We start from the raw sequence: 26,152 nt of genomic DNA, 5'->3' as shown, positions 1-26,152 counted from the left end.
AGTTTAACATGGTTTAACACGCCAACGGACCAATGAGGTCCATGGATTGAGAGAGAAGAAGTAAAATAGTAATGCTTTGAACTTCAACTAATCAGCTGTTTACCAATTTAAATTGTAACGATTTTTGCAATTAGTGATTGTTACAATGAGTCGTTGCATCAATGTTCTTGGCAATGAGAGGTTATAAACGAAAACATAACCTCTCTTAGAAGTTTTGAGAAGTGATAATTAGTAAAACCGGTCGTAGGTAAAGTAGTGTACGCGATCGTTTCGTAAACCACTGTAAAAATCTATTTTTATTTTAAGATCTTGTGACTGGAATAATTTCATACTGTAAATAATTCAATGTTTACCTTTTATCATTAAGAAATACTCATGTAAGCTGTGTTCATATATTGTGTATTAATTTATATTTAATAGTAATGTTCTGGTGCAGTTTTGGCTACACGCCCAAATACCAAATTATACATTGCTATGAACTAAGGGCATCTTAAGTAGGGCAATGTTATGTAGTTATGTAAAAACACTCTTATAACAGTATTCATTTATTGTTTTAATTTCGCCGAATGGTATTTGCCGGTGGAACCTCGATAAGAAGACCCTCGATAACAAATCACCATTGATAACAAGTGTGAATTTATTTTACTCCTAATCACATGCTGCAAACCTCAATAAGAAGTCAACCTTGATAAAATGTCTTATTTAATAATCCCCATGAGAGTCTTGGTTTTACTGTATATTGAAATATATATATCTTATCAATCTGATTACATGTGGATCTTATACATATCAATACTAAAAAGGTTTGGTTTTTGTATATAAAGCATGCAATCGATACAAAACGAATGGGCGTTAATTTAAGTTCTGCTCTTGTTCAGAGCTATATACGATATTCTGAGAGAGGACTAGGTGTGGGATTATATCTCAACATTTTAAGTGGATTAGATGCTGGCATATGAATCAGAAGTGGATCCTCTCAGTCTAATGTAGCCGAACTAGGACACTTGGCCGGAAACATGGATAGATCCCTGTAGATATGCTACACCTGTGTAGACACTAGACGGGCCGTGTAGGACATTTGGCTGCTAGCTACTACGATACATGTATCTGTATTTACCGTCAGACTAACTAACGGATGCGTTATCGAATAACACCAAGTAGGCCTATTTTATCGGTAAACATACAAGCGAATAAGTAGGGGTTATTAAGTTTCACAACGTCTGTTAATTTATTTTGTGTACATCTCCAAAACCCGGAAATATACATTATTTGCCAAAGTAATACTATTTCACTGAGACGTTTAGAAATCTACAAGTGATTAACCTAAGCCCGTCCTCTTGAGAAGTATAAAATGCAATTAATGACATAAATTATACAGATTGAAACATAAAACATACCTCCACTTGATCTTCCAAAAGACTGGAGAGTTGAAACATGACGCTCAAGACAAGTGCACACCCGAGTAAATACAACACAAGCTAACTAATAGTAACAAAATGCGAAGAGACAAAGAACGAGACCGACTCGGTCTGCACAGCCGTTACTACCAAACAAAAAGACAAGTTAGTAGTGTGCAAGTTCAAAATCGATGCAAGACTGAGCCAAGACCCCTCCGACAAGACTGGTTCACAGTTCACCCCTAGTCGCGCCCTTTGAGAGGCGACGCAGGGGAGCCGAGCAGAGGGGTGGAAGTGCAAGGTCCAGGGAAAACTCGCTTACAGGTTGAAAGAATCTACGATGGAGGCTCCTCAAACCTGCGTGGGCTGGAGGGTGTAGAACTCTGGGGACGTGTACTGTGTAATGCTGGTAGGTTAATCAGAACTAAGGAAATCTATCAAAACGGGAAGTATAAACGTCGTCTCTAAACAATTTAAATAACTTGAAATGACTCATGGTTAAGTGAAATATGATTTCTCATTAGCAAAATTTAGTAACGACTAATCTGCATACAATACATCGCTATAAGACTATGCTGAATGTGTTCTTTTATAAGTAATAGTTACTGCCGTAGCCGAAAGTCTGGGATAACATGTTCTCTAACGCTTTATTATGTAAATTATCTTAACAACTCACTAAGACTAGTTCAAATTTTGTTAATACTTTACTAACACAGAATAGGTCTACCAATATTTTGTAAACAAAATAATTAAATAAAAATATTGTGATTGCTTAAAGAAATTGCTACAACCTTCGAGAAATATATTTAAAGTTCAAAGTATGCTGAATTTGTTATCGTCGTTAACACGGAGGTAAGAAAACTAAAGCTCAACAGAGAATGGACAGAAGTTGGAACGTTTCAATACGATTAAATAGCGCCGCTTATTATGCTACAGCCGTTTCAAAGCTAGTTTTTTTTCTTATCGCGTTTGAAAGTTTGCATAGACTGTCGGAAGCGCTCTTTCCAAGTTGGAAAATCTGAGCGCTGATAGAGTCTAAGAGCAGACGTTAATAAAATTGTTCCCAAGCAGCACTGTGCCGCGCGCCCAGCACTCTAGGAACAACACATAATTATTCTTTACACGCGCGCAACTTTGAACTCCCTAATTTGGAGTTTACGCGTAAAACGCTTCACCTTCCCTATTATGATTTTGCTTGTTAAAACGCTTCTCAAAGAGTTGGGATTTCCCCCTCAACCTTTCTTTAAAACGTTTTGTTCCTTGCATCGTTTGACTGTCGGCTTTTCATGAGGAGTTTATATTTTTACTTCCCAGTGTTTATAAGAAAGAATCAAAATAATAATGATTAACACTTTTGAAGGCTTTTAATTCTCAATACTATTTTGAGAGATTAAAATGGAAGTTATTATCATTAACATGATTCCATAAGGTGTACTTTATAATATCCAAAACCTGAATCTGCTGATCAAACAAGCATGATAGTTTTAGTGCACCTCTCTGCTCGCGTATCCAGACATAGACGCCGCCGCTAGCAGCACATCGATAGGCTTGTTTTGGTTTTGAAGGGCAAGGGTGTTTCGGAAGGAGGCAAAATGTCGGGAAGGGAGGGGAATAATTTGTGACGCGTCTGTATAGGGGAGCGATAGAGAAAGGGCAAAACTTTCTTTCAGCAGAATTTCTTTGCACCGTCTTAGGGACGGATTTAATTTAATCGTTATATTTTTCAACCATTTAAGTTTAAATATTTCCTTTTTCCATCGGTGACTTGCTATATGAATAATTATTTCACAGGATCAATAAAAGCAAAATTTCTCTTATAACCGTATAATGGCATTAATAAATAGTTTATTAATTTTTGTAAGTAAATCTTATGATGTAAATTTTGCAAAATTTTGCAACCAAATTACGAGTGTTTTTAACACATTACATTGAGCAAATATATGTGTTGTTAAATAAAGGGTTTTGTTTTTGCTATTAATGTTTTTAGTTTACATTGACATAAGAACTACTACTCCAATGTACAATAGAACAACGAAAAGCTTTTATATCATGACAAAAGACACACTCAAGTCTTAAGATAAGTTATCAAAAGTTCAAAATTATATGTCGTTGCATTCCTTTCATTGTCAACGTATAAGCTTGTTGACATATCGAATCAAGTGAAAGCAACTGTTCATGTTTTAATGTAAATTATATGCTACATTGTTTGACTTCCAGGTGGTATGTAAGAAGATAAAACATAAAAAAAGGCAGTCATTAAAAGGCAACAAAACGTTTTACGTGAGATTCCAAAATAGGTGTTTTAAAAGTTAAACTTTTGGAAGGAATAATTAAGTTTTGCGTTCCAGTTCCTTGCACGAATACTCTCAGCGACTTTTAACACTTTTATAAGCATGACCTCAAGGTTAAAAATGATTAAAGAAATTTGTACGGCACCTTTAAAAAATATAATCAGTAGTTTTCTAAATAATCAGATATAATTAGTTAAGTTCAGTGTAAAAGTGTAGGCTATATTTTATTTACGAGCAGGCCTATGCTTGATGTATTTAAAAAATGCGAGACTAAAAATTAAAAGTAATTATTGTGAATTTTATATACAATAGAATAATTATTTTATTACACTTTTGTATTTGTATTCGTGTATAATCATTCCAAATTAAACCATTTTACTTTTTAATGTCTCTTCAATTATTTTGTTAATTTTATTAAGTCAAATCAAAAATTATGAAACATGAACATTGTGTTGTGTATGCAAAACAACAAATATTCTAATAACATAGTCAACAGTATTTCCATTTAAAATTTACCCTTTAAATTATTTTCATTCTCTTGGACTAACATTCTTAATTCATTCACTAACAACTTCAGTTTAATGATAACTATCAGCTAAAATAAAAAAAAACCGTGTCATATAAATATGACGCAGGGAATGGTTCAGTAAGCCTCTCCAACAAAAATTAATTATAACGCTTAAGGGGAAAGACAAAAATTTCTTTTCGGATCCGTTAAACAGTATCACAGCCTTTTATGTTGTCATTGTTCAAAATGTGAAATATTCGGTGAGAGGGGCGTGGAAGAAAACATTCGTAAAGAGTTTCTTGCTTCCTTCCTCTCTCATTTTCCTTTACAAAGTCCACTAAGTGAAAGGTGCAATCATTTTAATTGCAGCATACATTGTGTATCATCTCAATTATCGAGTATTATTATATCCTGATGTTGTGAATATATCAGCTGGTTCAAATGGGTTTCAATATAGAATGGAATTGTTATAGAACTGTTATGTAGCACATACGTTCTACTCATACGCTAACTACTTACGAGTCTTTACTCTTGTTCGTCTACATTCGTTTTAAAACTACTACTCCTCTAATGTATCCATTTTTTAGTGTGTAATACAATTCCTTTCCACGTGCTTAAAACAAATTTGAAGAAAGTAGACTACCTTTATATTAAAAAAGAGACGATATTTTTTCTGAGCTTTTTTTCATAGCAAGGAATAATTTACTCTCTAATTATGTATAAGAAATCTATTACAAGTTTACTAGTTGATTTTTAAATTGTAAAAAATATCACCTAATATACAGCTAAATCTTGATTACTCAACTCAAACTTAGGATACATGCGCTCCAGGCTTTATAAACTGTACTTCTAGAGGAATCCATAAATCAGTTACGCCTGTTCAAATGGTTGCTTAAGAATTTTAAAGTTTAGTAACTTTACAATTTATAATTACTAACAAATAACGTTAGTAAACTAAGGAACGCGTCTTTATCATTTGTTTATTACAGGCGTTTTTATCTATAACCCTAAATAGGTCAACAATCTCTTTAAATACTAGTAATTAAAAAAAATGATAAATATTATAAGAAATACCCTCGTAACTCGCCAAACAAGACTTTTATTCACTTAACATCTTCATTTTAATTACACTTTAGATAGAACTGAAATTTCTGAAAAAGGTCAAGTTACTTTTATCGGGTGCAAAACAATTTCGCTTCAAATATTATTAAGACCAGTCTTCCGAGCTTAATCTTCTACATGGTCAGGCGAGCAGGCTGCCGTCCCTTCTGTGTGGGTTGCATGTAAAATTATGATAATACTCTTCGTTCCTCAAAGACCTATTGCAAAAAAAATTTCAATATTTACTTATAACAGACTTGAAGCAATTACAAATTATAGCTATAAGTGAAATTAAAAGTAATCTAGTCGTAATGAGTACTGAAAACTATTCAAAGTTGATACATCGTAAAATTAAAATACATCATAAGTGTACTAATATAAATTTGCTCTACACTCAAAGGATAAATTAGTGTTATCTTAAAGGATATGATATTTATAGAACTGATTACGTTGTATAAACACTTAAAGTTCATGTCTGCGAAACAATGTGGCATAAAACCAGGTCAATGATCCAAGGAAAGGATCTTTATTCAAACAGTTCCGAGCAAGAGTGATGGGCACTTTGCAAATCAGAGCTTTCAAGAAAAACATTTAAAGAGAAAAATTATAATATCTCGCGATGGGGAGCAGAGTTTCGAAGCGAGTCGTAAAAATTACGGCACCACAACGAGCGGGGAGGGGCAGAATGTTTGTAAAAATAAATTTCCACAAGTTGGAAATAAATGACTTAAGTATAAGGCGGGCAGTGCATATTTTAGCGGCGGCAAAGAAGGTCTGTTTTTACGCCAAACGCCTCACCGATTTCTCCGATTTTATTTGCTCGTATGACAAACGCCCGTGTCCGCACATGTATCAAGTGTAACGCACGATTCGATGTTTGTTTTCTAACTTAAAAACCGCCGAGGTAGAGTCAAGCCGGATTTCTGGTGCCCAATATATTGTGCCGAAGTTTTTGGTTAAATTACAGACTTTTCTTTTGTTTGTTCTTCAAAAGTTCTGCAACCTTAGGATTTTGTGTTTTATTTTTAAAATTAAAATGAATAGAAAATTTTGGTAAAGGTTTCCAGGAATACTTTTCTATACGATTTTTTAATGTCGGCCAATAAAAGTTATATAGTCGTCATTCACACCTTAATTTTCTGAAAACACGTTTTAATTGTAGCTTAACTAAGATTAACTGTAAAAATAATTTCTAAGAATTGACACAAACAGAAAAATAAATATAATTATCAATTTAAATAGGATTATCACCATTTTTGAATTTGTCGTCACGTAAAAGTAAAAATCTAAATATAGTTTCATACAAACAACGTAAATACCCTACTTAATTGTTTGTTTATTGTATTTTAAAAGTAAAATACATATTACAGTCGCTCTATTTTCTACTTGTTGTTTGAACAAACTTAAAGCTGTTGGAATGAAACATTATCATTACTTAAAAATTATGGTCTTGTTATACCTTTTAATTATACGCACATTCTTAACTTTCTGTATTTCATACCTTAATACTTTTGGAAGTGTACGTTGTGATTTATGTCCATATATGCTTAAAAGGATGGTCTGTTGTCGTACACTTACCTACTCCAATACCATTGATTATAACAACCCTATGTCATATTTATTTCATTTTTTCAGTTTTTGTCATGTAAATAATAAAGCTGATGAGTTGTTGCCCAAGAATTTGAAAAACAACTGATTATACACGGGCGATTATACAACTGTGCGAAACGCGTTGTTGTGAGGGAATTCCTACGTTTCGGATCTTCTGGAAACAGATCTTTGTTTAGCAACAATTAGCTGGTCAGGTAAACAAACAGCTTCTACGGCGGTCCACGGAATACGAGTGGAGATTGATTCTCTCTCTTTCTGCTATAAATACTAAAACCATCTTCTTGAGTTGTTTTTTCCGTGACTTTTACTTATAAACGTAAATATTCGTAGAGGTTCCCGTTCCCGTAAACGCAGATTGAAAGTCCGCTGATTTACACACCTAACATTAAAACCACGGTGTTCAACATTAAAACACATTAAACATGTATTCTATTGAGATTTAAGTTTAAAAAGATCGTCTACTTTAAATGTTTTTTGTGAAATATATTTTTTTAGGCTGCATTTTCAATTATTTGTTGTCTGATATTCTCTAAAGAGATAAGACAATACGTAAAAAAGTTAAATTTGTATGAAAAATAAAATGTATGCATTTAGTTTTGCGGGAAATAATATTACACATATTTTAATTTATATCTCAAGACAAACATATGCACCAGGTTGAATCAGAGTAGTCTTCTATGTGTTTTATTGATTCGGTGAAACTTACAGAGGTGCAGACGTTTCTTGATTGCTTATAGAAAAAGGCATTTTATGTACTTTAAATGAGAAGTGTCTTTCTGAACATTGTTATAACATATCAGTCTCTTGAAAACTCTACAGATTAACTTTAATAGCCTTTTTTTACATAAAAGATATTTGCCCCTAAAACTTGTCCAACCTTTTGCATACTCGTAAGCGTAGCTAGTCTAAATGATGCACAAACTCATGCGAAATACACTTGCGATTATAGTAATACCTAAAATTAAATGAATGATTGTAAGGTTTTTTTACAAAAACGTTTTGGAATGTTTGGCGTATTATCTAAATTTGACTGCTGTGTTTCATAGAAACTATGGTCAGTGCTATATCTACATAGTAGCCAAATAATTTATAAAACTGTGGAGGTTATGTTTCACAATTTTATTAATAAACAAAATATAAATATATTTTTTTAATGCGAAATCTTAACCAGTAACAACACGTAAAAGCAATTGTTAACCTTTAACAAGGTTTGCCGCGTTAAAACTTAGCGTTTTACTTGTACACGGGACTCTCTTGTAACGACATTATGATGAATTAATGTGCTTTGGTTATTCCAGGTATAACCAAGGTAACCAAAATAATTTAAAAGCTAGGTTAGAATTAATCATAAGTAGCTATTGTAAAACATACGTGGGAAATTTATGTTGTTGTAAAAAAATGGTGTATAAAATTTGTTTACACTAAGATATATACACAATATTGGTAATGGAATTTGATAAACTCTTCAAGTAAATTAAGTAGATTATGAAATAACATTACCTCTTTTTATATATTACCACACTTTTGTATGTTGTTAAAGAATTGAGCTATGTTGTAGCTATTTTGTATATTGATTTAATGGGATTGGCAAAATAACAACTAATTTAGTATGTAAATACAAAGAAATACGTTTGCAATATAATATTAAGTAACTTTATTTCAATTCACTTTACGCTTTATACAATAATTTATTTTTATGTTAAATTACAATCTATGAAACAAAAACAAAATTTGTGAAAAAAAAAATATTTTAATAGGCCTATACGAGTTCAAAATTAGCGTTTTAACTCTTAACCTATTTGTCTGATATGAAATTCAAATAAAATTAAAAAAAATAACAAGAAAAAATTTTAAATTTCAAAGATTTTAAAATCATCATTTTGCATGATTAATAGATTTGTTCACGTCAATAGTAATTCATTTTTGTATAATACAGTTTGGTCGTTTTAAAATGTCTCCAATTTGTAATAGTAGAATAGCCTATATTGTAAATATAAATTTATTTCATAATATCTGAAGCACAATAAAAAAAAAATTAAATATATTTAGGTAGAAATATCGTTTCTTTATGGTATATAAATATATAAGCAATACAAATCGTCTTATTAAATAGAGGGGAAATAATATCAAAAAACGTTTATAGTTTATTAAGCACAGTTAAGGCAATTCTGGAAATCATTTGGTTGGATTTGTACGTTTGAAAATCATAACTTGAACACAACCTGAAGATGTAACGTTTACGAGGCGTGAGTGTAAAGTGAGGTTATATTTACAAATCTCAATACATATCTCTTTCGGTATAACGTGTTGTTCAAATGATTCAATTACAGGAATTTTATCTTACTATTAGATTACAAAATATAGATTAGTAGGAGGTCTCGGCCTAGAGATGTACAGCACAGGTGCCGTATCGATTACGATACATGTAGTCTAGGGCTACAGCTACTGTGACTAGACTAGGTCGGTGGTGGGGGAAGGCCTACAACCCCCCTCCCCCACTACCACTGAGTACTCACCGCGACCACGGGCTCGGGCTCCAACTTGAGACGACTAGAGGCGGCTATGCTGAGCATGGTCGACGGACTGACGCGGCACGGCGTCGTGTAGAAGGCGTCGCGGCGCTACTGGCGACGTCGTGCTACCCGGCACCAGCCTGTGCTAGGCCGCACGCGCCACCTCCCCCCACCTCACCCCCTCCAACCCTCCACCTGGCGTCGTCGATACCTCAGTCGGCGCCGGGTCGCAGCCGGGGTAGGGGTAAACAAGCGTAGTTGCTTTTTTTAAAATTAATTTTATAAATAAACACCTAATGTTACTAATATTTTCCTAGTATAAATGTAAACTATGTTTTTGGTGAACATAAATACAAGTAAGCGTCAGTATGTAGAAAAAGCTTTTTTTGCGTATATGCGTTAGAAATATTTTTGTAGAGCATTCGAAGCAGAAATATAGAGACCTAAAAAAGAATAGATCAATATTCTCTAAGGCATATTTAAAGTGTGTACAACTGCTTTGATGCATTGCAAGGAACTTAAAAAACAAACTGCAAGACGATAAATGTTGGTTAAAATTAAACAGAATCACCATGTTCAAGAAGAGACGACAATTAAAATAATTTATAGAATTTTTTTAACTCATTTCAAAATTAACTTTAACTAAATTTTACCACATAGTGTTGCTACATCTTTTGTTGTACTAGATTGTGAATTTAGAAATGGTTTTAGAAATTTACCTGTAGACGATTGATTATACGATGAGACTAAATTGAAATTCGTGTAGATACACCAATTACAACATAAAAATATAAACTTATATAAATAGCCATTAAAGATTATTTCATTTGAGATACGGCGTATAAGGTAATGTATAACTGTAAACAAAAATGCAAAACTATGTAATGAAGTAGTATCACTCCGAGGTTGTACCTCGCTACATTTTGCACTCCTCATTCAACAAAAGTGCATCCAAGAGCTGCATGATGACGCTAGGCGTCTCCAGAGTCGTCTATTGTCATCTCAAGGGTACTACCTCCCCCCCCTCACCATACCCACACTCTGCCACGACGCCTATGTGATACACGCTTTCAATAGGGGAATCAATAATAGGCGATCAATAGCGAGGGTGCCAGGTCTATTGTTACACCGGGCTCGAGTTACCTTGATTTTGAAACAAAAGGGTTGGTCGACGCCGAGGAGCCAAGAAAAGACGGACCTTAGACAAACTATGGCTTTATCTTAATAAATATTAAACAGAATAAATTGTTTTCTCCTCTAGTTGATAGTTATTTGAAGTTTTGAAAAAGTAGTTTCTACCTAAGCCATGTCCTACGAAACAAAAACTCAATGAAATTGGATTTTAATGTCAACAAACCATTTCTTAGTTGGCAAACCCTTCTCTCGCACGGTGTTCCTAAAATCCTAGAGGCATTATGTCATAATGAGGGTGTTATCTGTTTTATCTACACAACATCTGGAAGAAAGTGGTCGATTACGCATTGTTTATAGTTAAAACAGACTAATCAACAAACATGTGTTTTTGAAGGCTATTAAACGTGTCACGTTTGTCAGGATAATTAAACGTTCAAGGAACCGTTCTGATAATTTAAAACAGTATATAAATCATGAAAAATAATCATAAATCCATTTTTCAAAAGCAGAACATCCGACGAAGAACCCACTTTACTATCACTGTTAATTGAAATTGGTGATTTGTAATTTAAGTTCTTTTAAACCTAAGTGTATTACTTATTATTTACGGCGAATGCAGGTCTTTTAAGTTAAGCTACCATGTTTACTTTGAAAATCAAAAACCCGCAAGATATCTGATTTGAGATTGATCTTGAGGTTAATACAGGGCAATAATGGAATCGAGCAATGTGTTCGTTAGAAAATTTATGTTTAACACTTTGAATGATTATGTATTGACGTTGAATGATTATATACCGTTATCTTTATTCAACACAGCAAATTAAAATGATTATCGTGTATAAATAAGTGGGGTTATCACGGAAACTTTACAAAGTTTATCTTAGTAACTTTGTTAATCATGTTATGAAACACATACTTGAGGGTATGCAGTATACTGGAGTATAAGTAAATGTTATTATTATTATTATTATTACTACATTTTGTTTTAAAGTAGTAATTCACAAGATGAAAGTGTCTGTGCTGCATTATAATTTGAATCTAAATCGTTCATTTATTTTGGTTGTTTAGCCAATTTGAACTATTATCTTTTTGTTGTGTTTAATTTTCATTTTCAACAAACTATGTCTCTTTAAAGTAGATACTCTGTGATATAGGTCATGAAAAAACTATTGCAGTTACAAGGGTCGAAATACCCCTTTAAATACACATCTACACCAAGCGTTTGTTTGAAATATACGTATACTTTGCAATAAAACAGTTTTATACATAAAACCCAATACTAATTCTCTATTGTATATAGTTATAATGAAGACAACAACTTTACTTTACTAACGGGTAGCATTGCAAGTACCTAAAAGATGTAGTAATGATGAATGCTTGTGAATGCATGTGTATGGTATGAAACATTTTGTAAAATTTATGCTGTTTGGAATTTAACAGTTGTTAAAAAGGGTAGCCACTTCAAGCCTATTTTGTTGGAAATTCGAACATTTCTCGACATTTTAAGAAAGCCGTGAACATAATTTAATAAACCATTTGACATTTGGCAAAATTATTTCTAAATACCCTTGCAGTTTATACAAACGTCTAAATTTCAGTACCACAAGAAGACAAAAACTATCAATAACAAGCCACAAACACAATACTTTAAGCCACAAAGAATTACTTTAATGGAAGGGTTCAGAAAGCTAAATTAGATAACAATCACTTGATTAAAGAGGTGCTTTAAGTGAAACAACAGTTTAGAGTGCTAGAATTCCGTGTAGCAAAGCAATAAGATGATAAAGTTTGGACTTTCGGTAAAAACAACCTTAGGCTGTGAACCGTTATCGTTTGATCCAGTTCTAATCAAAGTTTAGGTAAGATTTGATACAGACTTTTCACACTGAATAAAGTAGTATTGACACTGCAAATTAAATTGAAGTTGTGGGACGTTTTACTTTGTTTCGTTGTTTACTTTATGATAGGAATATTGTTAAATTTTAAATGATGTTGAGGCATTTTGGACGTGCAATCTGTTATGATTTTATTGTGCTAGTTATCGCTAAAAATGTAAAGAAAAATTACAAAAGTATCTCTAACGCTTGTACCATGTCAGATTATACTGATCAGAAGACGTCAAAGCACATTCATGTTTCATGCCAAAATAGTATTACAGCAATAGCAGCAATTTTACTTTCAAAGAAGCAGCTGCTGTATATTTATTGGGCTGGCAGCGCCAGGGATACGTTTGTATGTACGCCATACGTCGGACTTGATTGGGGCATTCAGTGCCTCATAGCCATGCAGGACGGCGGATGTTAAATAAAATTATACTTCCCGATACGTCCGACACGGCTCACAACAACACATACTCGATACGACGTTTGGCAATGTGAGGTTGGTGAATAGAAACAATACAGAATATAGAACATATTCTGTATATAGAAACAATAGAACAATATAGAAGTACATTTAAGTAATTTTCAGATGGACTTGCTTACGTTGAATTTACGGAGAAGTAACCTTACTTCTCTGTGTTGAGGCGTATTCGTTAGGTATCTTTAAAAAGTACAATTACAAAGTAAATTTAAAATACAAGCTTATTTTTGTTAATGTGTCTGGTGGAGCAGTTATTGTGGTTTGTTGTATTACTTTAATTTTACAGGCGTAGTTGGTAGAATACACCATGTTCAGTGATATGATTGAAATTTGCTTACACAATAACATAATGTGAACCATTTAAAGCGTTATAGCTAGATTTAATTCATTAATAATTAAGCTATTTAATATCTTGATCTTTCGTCTGAAATCTATTTGAATTCTTTCAAAACCTATGAATAATGTGCTTTACTAATTTGTATAACATTTTATATGACTGGGTAGTTGAATTTAGTAGAAATGTATTTTTTAATAATTTAAAAAGTAAAGGAATCTAAAAGTAAGCAAGTGTAGAGAATAGATTGTGTTATCCACGAAAAAAGAAAAGAAATTCAACGGTCAATTTAAAAAATATATTGAAATAAGTTTCGAGCTCGTTTAAAAGAATTTAGGACTATTCTAAGCTAATAATTTACTTTAAATTGAACAACTTATGAATGTTATCTTTTTATGTTTATTTTTAACCTTTTAAAAACATAAGTATTTTAACCTATGTTTTGGAAAATGTTAAACAAAAATAACGTTTAAGGCGGATGGAAATAGTGGAACCAAACAGAAAGCAAAAGCAACATATGGGGGTTGGTTTACGACCGGCCTTACGTAATCATCTCCAGAATTCTGGTTGAGGTCTTCTCTAATCCCCCTCCCCCACTATAGCTCTGCGCACAGGGGGTGTACCCACCATGCTGAGGATAACATGAATATCTTTGTTATTTAACATTCATTTTAAGTTAGGTTTGAATATTAATTCAAATATGTTTCAATATCCCTGTCTCAAGTTTCAACCCAATTAACATTTCCAGCCTATAGACTACGTTGGATTGATTATAAAGACTCTTGGAAAGAGGTTGATTTTAATTTCGTTTTAATATACATTATTAATTTAATTGGTTTATTTTGAAAAGTCGAATTTAGTACAGACTACTAACCGCGGGAAAACTATACAAATTAGTCCTGAACATTTATCCGATATTGAAGAACTCTTTACCGCTGCTAGTCATCTATAGGTCACTATCTGCTGTGTCGCTGTATGTAGTGGTGTCTGGTTTCTAACAAACCAAGTTAGTTGAGTATTGGGTTACTGTTCTGTAGATGTTCGTTAGGTTCTACATCTAATTGTTAGTTTTTATCATTTATTTATTTAAGATTGTTATCGGATTCTTTTCCTTCTTAATGATAAGAAAATAAAAGGTGGTATCTAACACAATTCTCTAAACAAGTGTAAAAGAATTATTATGGTTGTAGGTGTATTTTGCATTTCAAATATCATTACGAGCGGTAACTGACAAGCGGTGTCATTTTCTTGGTTAAGATCAACAATAAGAAAGCATCTCAGCCAGAAGTCTAAGTGAAGCTATGACGTTTCAAACAAAACGAGATCTTGGTCGACTTTGGTGGCCGCCATTGTGAACAGGATCTGTCACTCACGCTGCAAACTTTCCCGCCAAGGCGCCACAGAGAGCCGCCATATTGTCTCCGGTATTTACAAGAAACAGCTGCTTCTCTTTGTTTGCTACTATCATGTTTTCAAGATATTTCATTAAAAATTACAACTTTCCTTTACTGTTGGTATATAAAAAATACAACAAACTGAATAAACCCAGATAATTTTTTTAGTAACTTGAAACTAAGGCGAGTCAATTCTTGTTATTAAACATAAACATTTACACTTACTTTTCTATAACTAAAGCGGTTTTTATAGTTAATGTTTAATAGACAATCAGAATATTGTTTAAATGAATAAACAATGACGATTTATATTTCTTAAAAATAAAATTTGCGTGTGAGATTAAACCAAAAAAATTATTGAATCGATGGAGTAAACTTTTTACAGTAAGAGAGAAGATGATTAATGTAAAAATTTCAATAAAAATATTTTTAACAATAGTTGTGACATAGTTTACAGTACAAAGGCATTTGTCTCTTGTTATCTGAAGAACTTCAACAACTGTTATAACATCGCGGATAATGAGACGTTATTTGTCGTGAATAGTTAATTAAAAATAGCGGCATTCGTGTAAATAAGGGCGGAGTGAAATCAATTGTGCAGGGTGTCACGCAAACCTTCCCGCGCTAACAAGCGGCGAAACACCTGATTAGAAAACAGCTGATAAGTGATAGCCATCAGCTGACTAACAAGGACGCCGATGGAGACAAGTGGCCAGGGAGACGTACAAGTGATTGATTACATCATTTACTGTTTGAGTTTGTCTTGTGAATATATTAATATTTCTTTAACAACAACCACCTTGAGTCTATTGTGATCAAGCTTAGCATGGTCAGTTTTATGTCCTAGTTTTATTCATGTTAGCGAAGAATGTTTAGTTTCCTTATAATTAACTCTTATGTTATGCATGTCACTTTCAAACTTATAATATGTATTATTTCTGCCAAACTATGATACCGTAGCCATCTATTAAAGTAATATTGTCGTTTAAGATAACAAAATCCAGGGAGTAACAAAATGTAACAATTACATTATTTTGTGTTGTAGCTTAGAGTTTATATTTGACAAGATTATAACAAAGAAAATAACCAGGCCAAGTTTGAAAGTTCAGGTTACTAAATACTACTGTGCAAGCAAATGAACTTCCCTGTTAGTGCGTACATTCCTGAGGGAAATTTATCATCGAAGAATTGCGATTGGCTGTACTTGGGACCGTCTTCTCACACATCTGTTTTGAGGTATAAAGCTTGGCTAGCTGTATTTGACGAACTGTCATTATCTCAATTTTATTTATTTACTTATATTTGACCTATTCCTAAGTATATAATATTGATAATTTGTTTCGTAAATCAGCATATTATGCATATGTGACTTAACAACCATAAATGCAATTGCTAACAATACATATTAGGTAAAACATTTTATATTGCTTAAAGCTATAATATATTTGTACAAATATTCGCAACCATCAGTTTACTTGACTTGTTGCTTTCCCAGAAAGACGATGTTTCAAATAATTTGGGTTTGAAAAGCCGCGCAAATTGCGATCGCAATGTACATCAAGATAGCCCTTAAGGGACGCAATTTTGAAAAGGTTTTCAGCCGGATGAATATGAAACATTTTCAGAAAGCGTGAATTATACATGATCTGCCACGCAGCTCGCAGCTCTAATTATTACTGCCAGTCGCTCAGTCTCCCTTTAGTTTGTGTAGAAATACTCCTCGTTCTAGAAAATTATAATAATATTTGTAATGCCATTTGATATAAATATGAATAATAATATATAGTTTTCATGGTGTATTTTAGTTGTTATAAAAAAAATCATATATTGATTTTTCGATTAAATTTATATTTGTTAAAACAGTATGTACGAGATGCTCCCACCGATTCAATCTTAACCTAGAAGGTTATAATATATTTCATTTAAAATAAAGTGTCAAGATATGCTTTTGCTTATCACTGTAACAGGGTGAAAAGTATTTAAGAAATAATGTGTTTGTTTTTATGAGTGTGATAAGAATATAGAAAACTTTATGGAAGTATAATACCAAATTGGTATACAATTTTTCTGGGTATAAGGGTATATGAAATATTGAGAAGTATATTTTTAAAGTATACTAAGGATCATTAAGATTACCATATATTTTGGTGTATCCTCGTTGTTATAGGATCAAGTATATGAAAAAAAAACTGTACTATGCATTATTCTATGAATTAGATACATAGACTGGGTTTGATTAAAATATTAACTGCATATCCTATAACAAATTAAAACGTGTTTTTGTTTGTTAATAATGTTTAAATTGTTGTATAATACGTCTGGCTTAGGATATACTCCTAATGCAGCATTGCGTATTAAAGGTTATAGATTTGACAGGGGAATGTTCAAGTGGAAAGACGAGTCGACTAGTGACTCTAAGTACTAACAGAAGTCAAGCTGAAGTTGTGGTGAGCCTAAAAGGGGTTAGAAGACGAGTCGACTAGTGACTCTAAGTACTAACAGAAGTCAAGCTGAAGTTGTGGTGAGCCTAAAAGGGGTTAGAAGACGAGTCGACTAGTGACTCTAAGTACTAACAGAAGTCAAGCTGAAGTTGTGGTGAGCCTAAAAGGGGTTAGAAGACGAGTCGACTAGTGACTCTAAGTACTAACAGAAGTCAAGCTGAAGTTGTGGTGAGCCTAAAAGGGGTTAGAAGAGGGGTGGTTTGGTGTGTAGAGTGAAGTTAATTTGGGAAGCCAAGGGTCCAACTTGGATGAATGATGCCTCACAAGAATCTACAGTACTTAAGGTCAGTAAACGTCAATATTACTTGAAAACTAGTTTGTAATATGCTTCTAAAGTTTTGGCTTGTGAATATATTTACATCTATGCTTATGTATTGGTTTATGGTAAACTATTCACCATCTTCATTGCACTACATAAGTTATTTTGACACTAACGAACCAAACCTAAGCAGGATATGAATGAGTGATAAACCTCAAATTATTTTTCTATGTTAAGGAACAACAATTGATCGTATGAAGTACAAACACAAAAGTAGATTTTAAGCTTGGAAACCCATTTACAATAATGTTCATAAACATGAATATGACTATTCAATAAATTCAGTAAATCTTTTAACCCTATACCTTTATTTCTTATCATTTTTAATTTATTTTAGTTGGACAGTTAGGGAGTTCAGCTTGGTTTAATAAAGTCTGAGACTTCTTAGGCAACGTTCCAAATCCCGGCAATTACTAACGCCTTTAGAATGAAATAGAATAATGCTACAACCCAGGCTGGAATTCACTCATAGTCTATAGACCCCCTTCAAGGAAAAATCTATTAAGGACGAGGTAACACACAGTAAGTAGTATAAATAGTTTAAACTAGGCAGTTTTGCATGTGAGTTTTGGGTGGTAATGATATGATGCTCATTATCGTTTGCTATGCTTTGAAATATTGAATTTAAATTTCACCTCAACTACACTTACTATTCAGTCATGCGAATATATAGCGAATTTTCTACACTCAAAAAACGTACAAAATTAAAAGTCCGGTTTTATAACTGCTGTTCATAAAACAATCACATTTCTTTTTACCTTTAATAGTGAACCATTAAACACAACATACAAAGCTGAATATATGTTATAGTTATTTTATTAAAAGGCAGATAATAGTCGCGATGACGCTGTGCGGTCCACGGAGTGCCGCCCTAGGCCATGTATCTTCCATTAGCAAATCGGTAAACAAACTAATCAATTAATTTACCTCGATTTGTTTTTATTTTGCCCTCAGCCAGTTATGAGGTTTCACATAAAATCGTGTTTGTTTTCCATCGCAACTTTCATTTACCTTTAATATATCTGTAGCTTGTAATATTCCTTCATCCTCCATATGCCAATTTTATCAATTAATTGCAAAAAAAGAAAGTTCGAAATAATCCTAATCATGAATGAAATATATTTCTCAATAAATATTGGTTACATTATTTTTATTTTCACATTATCTATAATAATGCGACTGTCAATATATTTCAAATTGTAAAGATATAATTCATATTATTTTATGTAAATAAGGAAGGACAAAAAAGTTAAATTCGTTGATCTGCAGCAGAAATACTAAACAGTCTTGTAATTCAATCATTTAAATATGAATAAATCTCAATTAATTATAGATTACGTGGAATAAGCAAATGAATTACTATGACTGTTTAAACGCACTCCAACGCCATAATAACACTGAAAATGTGAAAATTAATATCACTTAAAGCACTTTTCAGTAAATCCATGTTCTCTCATTATCATATTTGGCAAATTGTGGCTATTTTGCAGCACATTTAGTCAAGTTGCTTTTTAATAGATATTAATTTAAAAAATATTAATATCCTGATAATAATAAATGAATTGTTGAGTAAGTTAACATGACCTTGTTTGGTTTTAAAGTTTAATCCTGTCGTTGATGGTTTATGTTGCAAGCAAAGACACATTATGCCGCTTCAAGACCAAAAACGTTCTTAAACTCCCTTTGCCTTAAAATATGTTCCTGGAGAATATCCAGACACTCTTCGAAACATATTTTAAATATAACCCAGCCCACCTTCCCCCCTAACACCCTGTGCCTCCCTTCTCCCTTCTCATTACCTAAGTACTCGGATGTTCTTTCTTTTATTGCGAATATGAAGTGCTAGGAACGCTTAATATGGATAATATCTGCCATCAACATTGATAACATTAAAATTAACCAATTTGAGTTAAGTCAAACTGTATTCATGCATAGTTTAATGTAATTTTTTTAATTAAATTAGTTAAACTATGACACCTAATTTTATGCAAATTATAATTGACCAAATCTCAGTAAATCTTTTGCATTTAACTTAATTAACACGTTGGATGAAAATACTGAATAGAATGCCAAGGCAGGAACGATAAGATTAATGTTTTCTCAGTTTTAATTTATTTTCAGCAGGTATATAATGATTACTAACTGTTAATTTGTTTAGATTTAAATGCAATATATTTGAACCTTGCAAGATTAAAATTAACATTGACACATGTTATGCAAACCAGTAGTTAACCATTTAACTTTAAACTTGAAAAGATTAATAATGAAATCTAACTCGAAAAATTGGCGTATGCTCTAGATAAAAGTGGAACATTGCTGGTTTTGCATATTTATCATACAAGTTGACTTTTTATCTTAAAAAAATGCCCACTCTTAACAACTAAATATTTTAGTGCAACTGGCTTGTAATGAGGAAAATGTATATTTTGTAGGCATTCAGCACATTGTAGTTGTGAAACTCGATAAGTGATTTATAGTACAATTTTTTTTTTTTATCAGAAGTTATAATCAAAACACTAAAATAGTAATCATTACAGTATTAACAAAGTGAAATCAGCTATAAGAAAACTAACCAATAAAAACGTGTAAACATAACGGGTTAGGATATCATTGTAAGAGCGAAGGATAATATTATGAAAAATAAAACGTAATACGATGATGAGTTAATTTAGCCAGGATTTGCGGCTGAACGTACGGAGTAGAAGCGCTCGAGGTGGGTCCTGCAACTTATACAATTATCACCCTCCCCCACCCTACTGCCCTACCATACACACCCACCCCTACCCAACTCACCCTTTACCTTTACCACAATCACGGCTAGTCTAGGTCATCACTGAGTATTATTTAAATTTAAAAACACAAAAATTAAATTCTACTAAGATTTTAAGCCAACTACAGCGTTCTACAAAGGGGAATAACCCACATAAAATGTACTAATTTGTTACAATAAATATGTTAAAAACCATGAGATGAAGCAAAGGGCTAAATAGAATTTAAACTATAGTTGATTGTAGGAACAATTGTGTTGAGTTAATACAGAATTTTTTTCATTATATGGGTCTGAAATCAATAATGGAACAGTTTAATCAAAGTGTTCACTCATGTTCAATATTAATATTAGGTAGTATAATCAGACAGAAAAGTGTGAAAATATTAAGAAATTTATTCTATGTAGTTTCCCCAAAAGAACTAATAGGAAAAATTATTATTGACAGTTTTTCATCCACCAATAATTGAACCCATTTATTTAATCATTTTACGTTTAACATTTTAACATTATTCAGCAATGTTACAATCTACTATCATCACAATATATAGTTAAAGTAAGATACTCCAAGCAGCTGGTAACAGATTAACAATTACAGACGAATGGAACTAAAGATTGTCGGTGTAATTCTGTTTCTTGACGAGCTCGACTTAAGTTACTTTGACTTTGCAGTAATAAGATTAGCATTAGAGCAGCCAACGCCCCACTCAGATACTTTTCACACACCAGGCGGATACATTAGCGATCCAGGCAAATTGACTCGACCCTACTAGAACAGTTAATAAACAGATAAAATAACGACGCAATTTATATAAAACAATACCGTTGAACTATTTTTGTGAATTAACACAGTACTAGATAAAATAGTTAACGTAGAAAAATATTTCTACGGTAGTATATTTGTCTACTATGCGGAAAATATATTACCGTATAACGAGGGTAAATGCCTTTGGTACCAAAAGTGTCCTGTGCTCTAGTTTTATTGATTTTTTTTTTTTTTTGGTGTGGGATTAAATTATAGAAACTACTTTTTACTGTTTTGTGAGCCCTGTGTTTGTGTTTGATTTATAATATACATTTAGTTGCCAGACTGATTAAGACAATTTGTGTAAGTGCTATAAGACTAGTTAGTTTCATTTAGTTGGTAAACAATATTTATTCCTTTGATATAAAAACATACTAAATCTTAATATTTTTTTTTTAAATTATTTATAAGTGGTTATTCCAAATGGATTGGATATAAATAAACTGGAACAGATGAGTTTTTGTTCAATATAACGTACATTTTTAAACTTACCGTTTACAGAATACGCGTAATCAGTAAATCATCAATATATTTCTGATCGGTATAAATTCAAAAAGGGATATTTAAAACTCTGTCATCTAATCCACTTGTTATTATCTTTGGCTTCAAAAATAGAAAACACAAGTTTCTAGGCTGTACGCATTTAGAATTTATTTCAGATTTGCATAGTTTGAGTGAAAAAAACATCTGTTGATCATACTAAAAAAGGCTGAGAAAATAAACCCTGTTCTAGTAACTTCGAAGTATTTAAATATGGATTGCAATATTTATTTAAAATAAATAAAATTTAAATACCGTGTTACATGTCTACACACGACAATTTGACAACCCATTGTTTTTCAGTATACAACAATAGTCCGTAGGACACAAAATGCTTTGCTGTGCATTTCGCTTGCTAGCGTTAATTATCGTTTGTTGGCTAAATGGGCATTATCCAAATGAAACAAAGCTTGTCCACTAAATGCATTTTTATTCAATTCAGCCCCACAATTGCTCCGTTTACGTCGAACGCGTAATGAATCCATTATGTTTTTCAATGCTGATTTTCATAATCGGGATTTAGAGTGGAGCTTGATGAAAGTGATAGAAGAAACACTGCCACTAAAATGAAAATTGTGTTCTTATTATTTGTATTAATTAATATATATTTGAATAAGGGAGGAGGAGGGACAGTTACCATTGCTAAATACTATTAACCTATATTATTGGCGATAATTATATTAATAAACCAATACTTCATCAATTTGTAACTATGTTTTAATAGAAAATTATTATTCAATTTTTTTAATAATATGAGGTTGTTTGATAAAAATACTCTAAAATTAATTTGAAGGGAAGGTTTATTAAATCAACGTCCACAGGTAAAAGTTTCCTAAATACCCTCAATCAACTCATTAAACTATACATATTTTTTTCGTAAAAACTTATATTAATAGACAAGGTTGAACTGGTAGGTTTACATGTTCAGCAAGATATATAAAATTTAGCGAAACAGAAAAATAGAGTTAATTTAACAATAAAATACTTTATAATGTTTTATTGAAGTTTTTAATACGTTACATCTTCAATAATGAAATTAAAATAGTTAAAACTTCAAAATTCAACATAAAGTGAATAGAGTACCGTACGTGTGGCTGCACTGCACGCACATTAATCTTAAACCAAAAAAACCTAGACCATTAAACTGTTCGAATCTTTCTATAAATGAACAATCCCTATAGTTTGTAAGGATTACGTTTTATAATCTCTCCTACTCCCAATTAGATAGTTACTTAAAATACATACAAATTATAATTGTTTCACTGGCACCTTTGAACACGTCGAACATGTGTTAAGAAGTTCATGTTTAACAGACACAATTTGGTTATGTCAACCTTATAAAATCTAAAGAGTTACCTCTAAATAACGAACCAATTTATACAAAGTCATAAAATAACAGAATTATTAACTAACTACCGGTATTCCAAATCTAAAAAAATAACTTTAGTGGATTGGGAAAACACCTAGGTAACTTGCAAATGGATTACATTTTCATCAGAATGAATAAAATACGAACAACTGACCAAACAGTTTAAAGCAAACCACATCCAAAACAAAACGTAAATTCAGAGGCACGGCACGCCGCAGAAACCACAATATCGTTCAAACCTCAACATTATTATTTATATGGAGCAGAAAAATTAGCAACGACCACGAAAATCTAGTATGTAGCCTGTTGCATTGTTAAGGTCATTATCGGTGGGCTAACGTTGTTTAACTAATTTATTTTCAAAAGGTAGACTGGACGTATTTCATTGTAAAACATGTTTAATTAGCCATGATCTAGGAATCAGAAAAGGAGCAGAAAGAGTGTGCCATGTGTTTACTTACTATTTCTTACTATTTTACCTGTGTATCTTGTTTCACAACACCAGTTTATTTTATTTATAAATAGATGATTTATTGAGAATTAAACTATTTGGTTTCATTAATATTATTTTCATCGAAATAACTATAAACATTATTCCTAAAGATTAGTTTTATTGACAATAAGAATAATAATACAAACTTATTTTTCGCTTATTAATTATTTTTATAGGATCAACTTGGCTAGTAAGAAGATCGTTGTCAATGGCGATCGTAGTTCTCTCGCGTTCCAATTTGAAGGTTGCTTGGTGTATCTGGAACAGGACCGAAGATGACGATAGCAAAATATCAGTAAATTGACCATGGTTTGAAATGATCCGATACAAAAATCCGCAAAGGTCAAGGATGTTGAATACATATATAATCGAATATAGTTTTTTATGAAAATAAATTCGTAGATTCAACATCTACAGAACATTTTGGTTTATCTTATAAACTAAAATTGTTATGGTTTTTAGTTCAACTACTCAAATATAATTGGGTTTTATTAAAATTTAAGTGTATATTAATAATATCACAAATATTAATTAAGCGATTTTAAAGATAGTTTTAAAATGTTTTTAATTATGGACCCCAAGTAGTGATTTAAAGAAGGTTAAGCAACTAATTACACCGAAGGAAATATTCCAAAGATTAAATTAGTCCAAGAATTTATTTTATCGTTAATTTGCCAAAATAATTATTTTATAATTATAATTATTCTTAAGAGCACGCTCCTTCTACTTAAAGACATACGTTTTAAAATTGTTATTTACGCCAGTTCTCCATACTAACACATAGACTAATATACAATTCACTAAATATTATACGAACTATTTTACTATAGTAGTTTTATAACTTATATTGGAGATATTGGCAATGAATAGTGAAATGTATAATTAAATTTTAAAAATTAAAAAATAGCTCGGCTGTTTTACTTTTAACGGTATTAAGTTTCATGCATTAGATTGTGGATTAAAATAATTTATTATATATTGGCCTTGTTGAACTTTTAAATTTAATTATACATTTCACAGTAGTTTTAAACTAAATACAGCCCTGAAATCAAATATATGGAGAATTATTTAATATCTAAAAGGAAACGATATTTGTATTCAGGAAACGAGTAACCTTTATGACCTATTTTTCGTGGTTTAACCAACATGAAAGCAAATAATATAAAACTATTTAACATTCTAAATCTTCTCGAACACCTCACTGTCATGTGATTAATGGACTACTACTACCCAACTTACATGCTTACGTCATTCATCTGTCAAGTACATACCTAAAACAAAAACGTGTTATCAATAAAACATTGCATACTTGTACAATCTTTAATAATAATCTTATGTATTAATAATCTGTATGATTTCACGTATAATATTTCCAGATAAACACCATTAGCTTTCCAATATCAAAACGCAAATCATTGTCGGTGGTATCATGAAGATTTAAATAATCAACCTAACGCTCAGTGTCATGTAATAAACAAGAGCGTCGCGCAAGTCCAGACAGGTAGCAACAGCTGATGGTTTATTTAGCGTGACAACGACTCTAACGCCTCTTTCACACGAAGCGGCGCGCGCCGTACGGCGTCCGCCGCGCGGCGCTGCGCCGGACAAGCGTGTGTCTTCACACTAGGTTTCGTGCGGCGCGCGCCGTACGGCACTCCTAAATATTAATTAATTTCTGTCAAGTTATGGCTTTTAAATGAATACTCCACTTAAAAGTTCAAATTAAATGAATAGGATAATTTTAAATATAATAAACTAGTGCACCTGTTGCTCGAATTTGAGCAATTGCAAAATATTAAAGGAGTTTTTTACGAATAACTGTCACTATTTCCGTTGACGTGTGAGAGTCAACTCAAAGATAATGTAACCAATCACTCCACTCCAGTTATCGAAACTGGAAACGAACTCACTCTGAAAACGAACGCTCACTCCACTCCATCTATCGAAACTGAAAACGAAAACTCTTGTGTGTATCATGTGTGTACTACGGACAGCTGTAATTAATACAAATTATTCGTCCGTTTAACTAAACAAAATCTTGTCTTCATAAGATATACATTGGGATTTTGATGGCCTGAGGGGCAAAGCCCGTGGACTTTTACTACAGGAATTGGTGAAAGGGGGCGTGTACACAACAAATACTTAATTTTGACACATCGTTTGTAAAAATCGGTTCATTATTAACGGAGGAGTAGTATTTCGTAGAAATCACCTTCACGTATTATATATAAGTATTCGTCATATCTGAAAATATTGTATTCTAGAAGTTAAAAAAATGTTTCATTACGTATAAATTACTAAATTATTAATTTAATACTAAATATTCTCCTCTAGTTATTAAAAGGAAAATTTTTGTTTTAATACTTTAAGTTGGTCGATTTGCATGGGATTAACATAAAAATGTATGTTTTGTAATAACTTTAAATATATTATTTTCCGATACAACGATATATAATTTCTTAGTTAACTGTTGCACCCTCTTGGTCAGGTAGTTTGCCTAAAATGAGGCAGCGTAGGGGTTGGGCCGTGCGGCGCGCGCCGCACCGTGTGAAAGCTCCCATAAGAACCAATGCACCTTCACCGAGTTGTCCGGCGTGGACGCCGCGCGGCGCTGTCGTCCGGCTCAAGGTGCATCCGGCGGTAACTCGCGCGCCGTGCGGCGAATCCGCCGCGCGGCGCGCGCCGGACATAGTGTGAAAGGACTCATATACTCC

At 32.4% G+C, this 26,152-nt stretch overlaps 1 protein-coding gene across 12 annotated transcripts in view; it reads right to left on the bottom strand.

Moving 5' to 3' along the window:
- The window catches only part of LOC128986010 (RNA-binding protein Musashi homolog Rbp6), an 802,253-nt gene that overhangs the window by 137,178 nt on the left and 638,923 nt on the right, over nucleotides 1-26,152 (bottom strand). Inside the window, exon 1 of one of the 12 annotated variants that reach the window (XM_054406077.1) lies at nucleotides 9,425-9,523. The exons of the other annotated variants lie outside the window; for them this stretch is intronic. Coding sequence (XP_054262052.1) covers nucleotides 9,425-9,481 — 57 coding nt within the window. The 5' untranslated portion in view covers nucleotides 9,482-9,523. Of the gene's footprint in view, nucleotides 1-9,424; nucleotides 9,524-26,152 lie in introns of those variants that run through there. 12 annotated transcript variants of the gene reach the window in all.

The sequence above is a fragment of the Macrosteles quadrilineatus genome, unplaced genomic scaffold, assembly GCF_028750875.1.
Source record: "Macrosteles quadrilineatus isolate MER2022 unplaced genomic scaffold, UCM_ALF_1.0 Scaffold_2__2_contigs__length_208266976, whole genome shotgun sequence".
Classification (NCBI taxonomy): domain Eukaryota; kingdom Metazoa; phylum Arthropoda; class Insecta; order Hemiptera; family Cicadellidae; genus Macrosteles; species Macrosteles quadrilineatus.
This window is presented reverse-complemented; position numbering and strand designations above follow the sequence as displayed.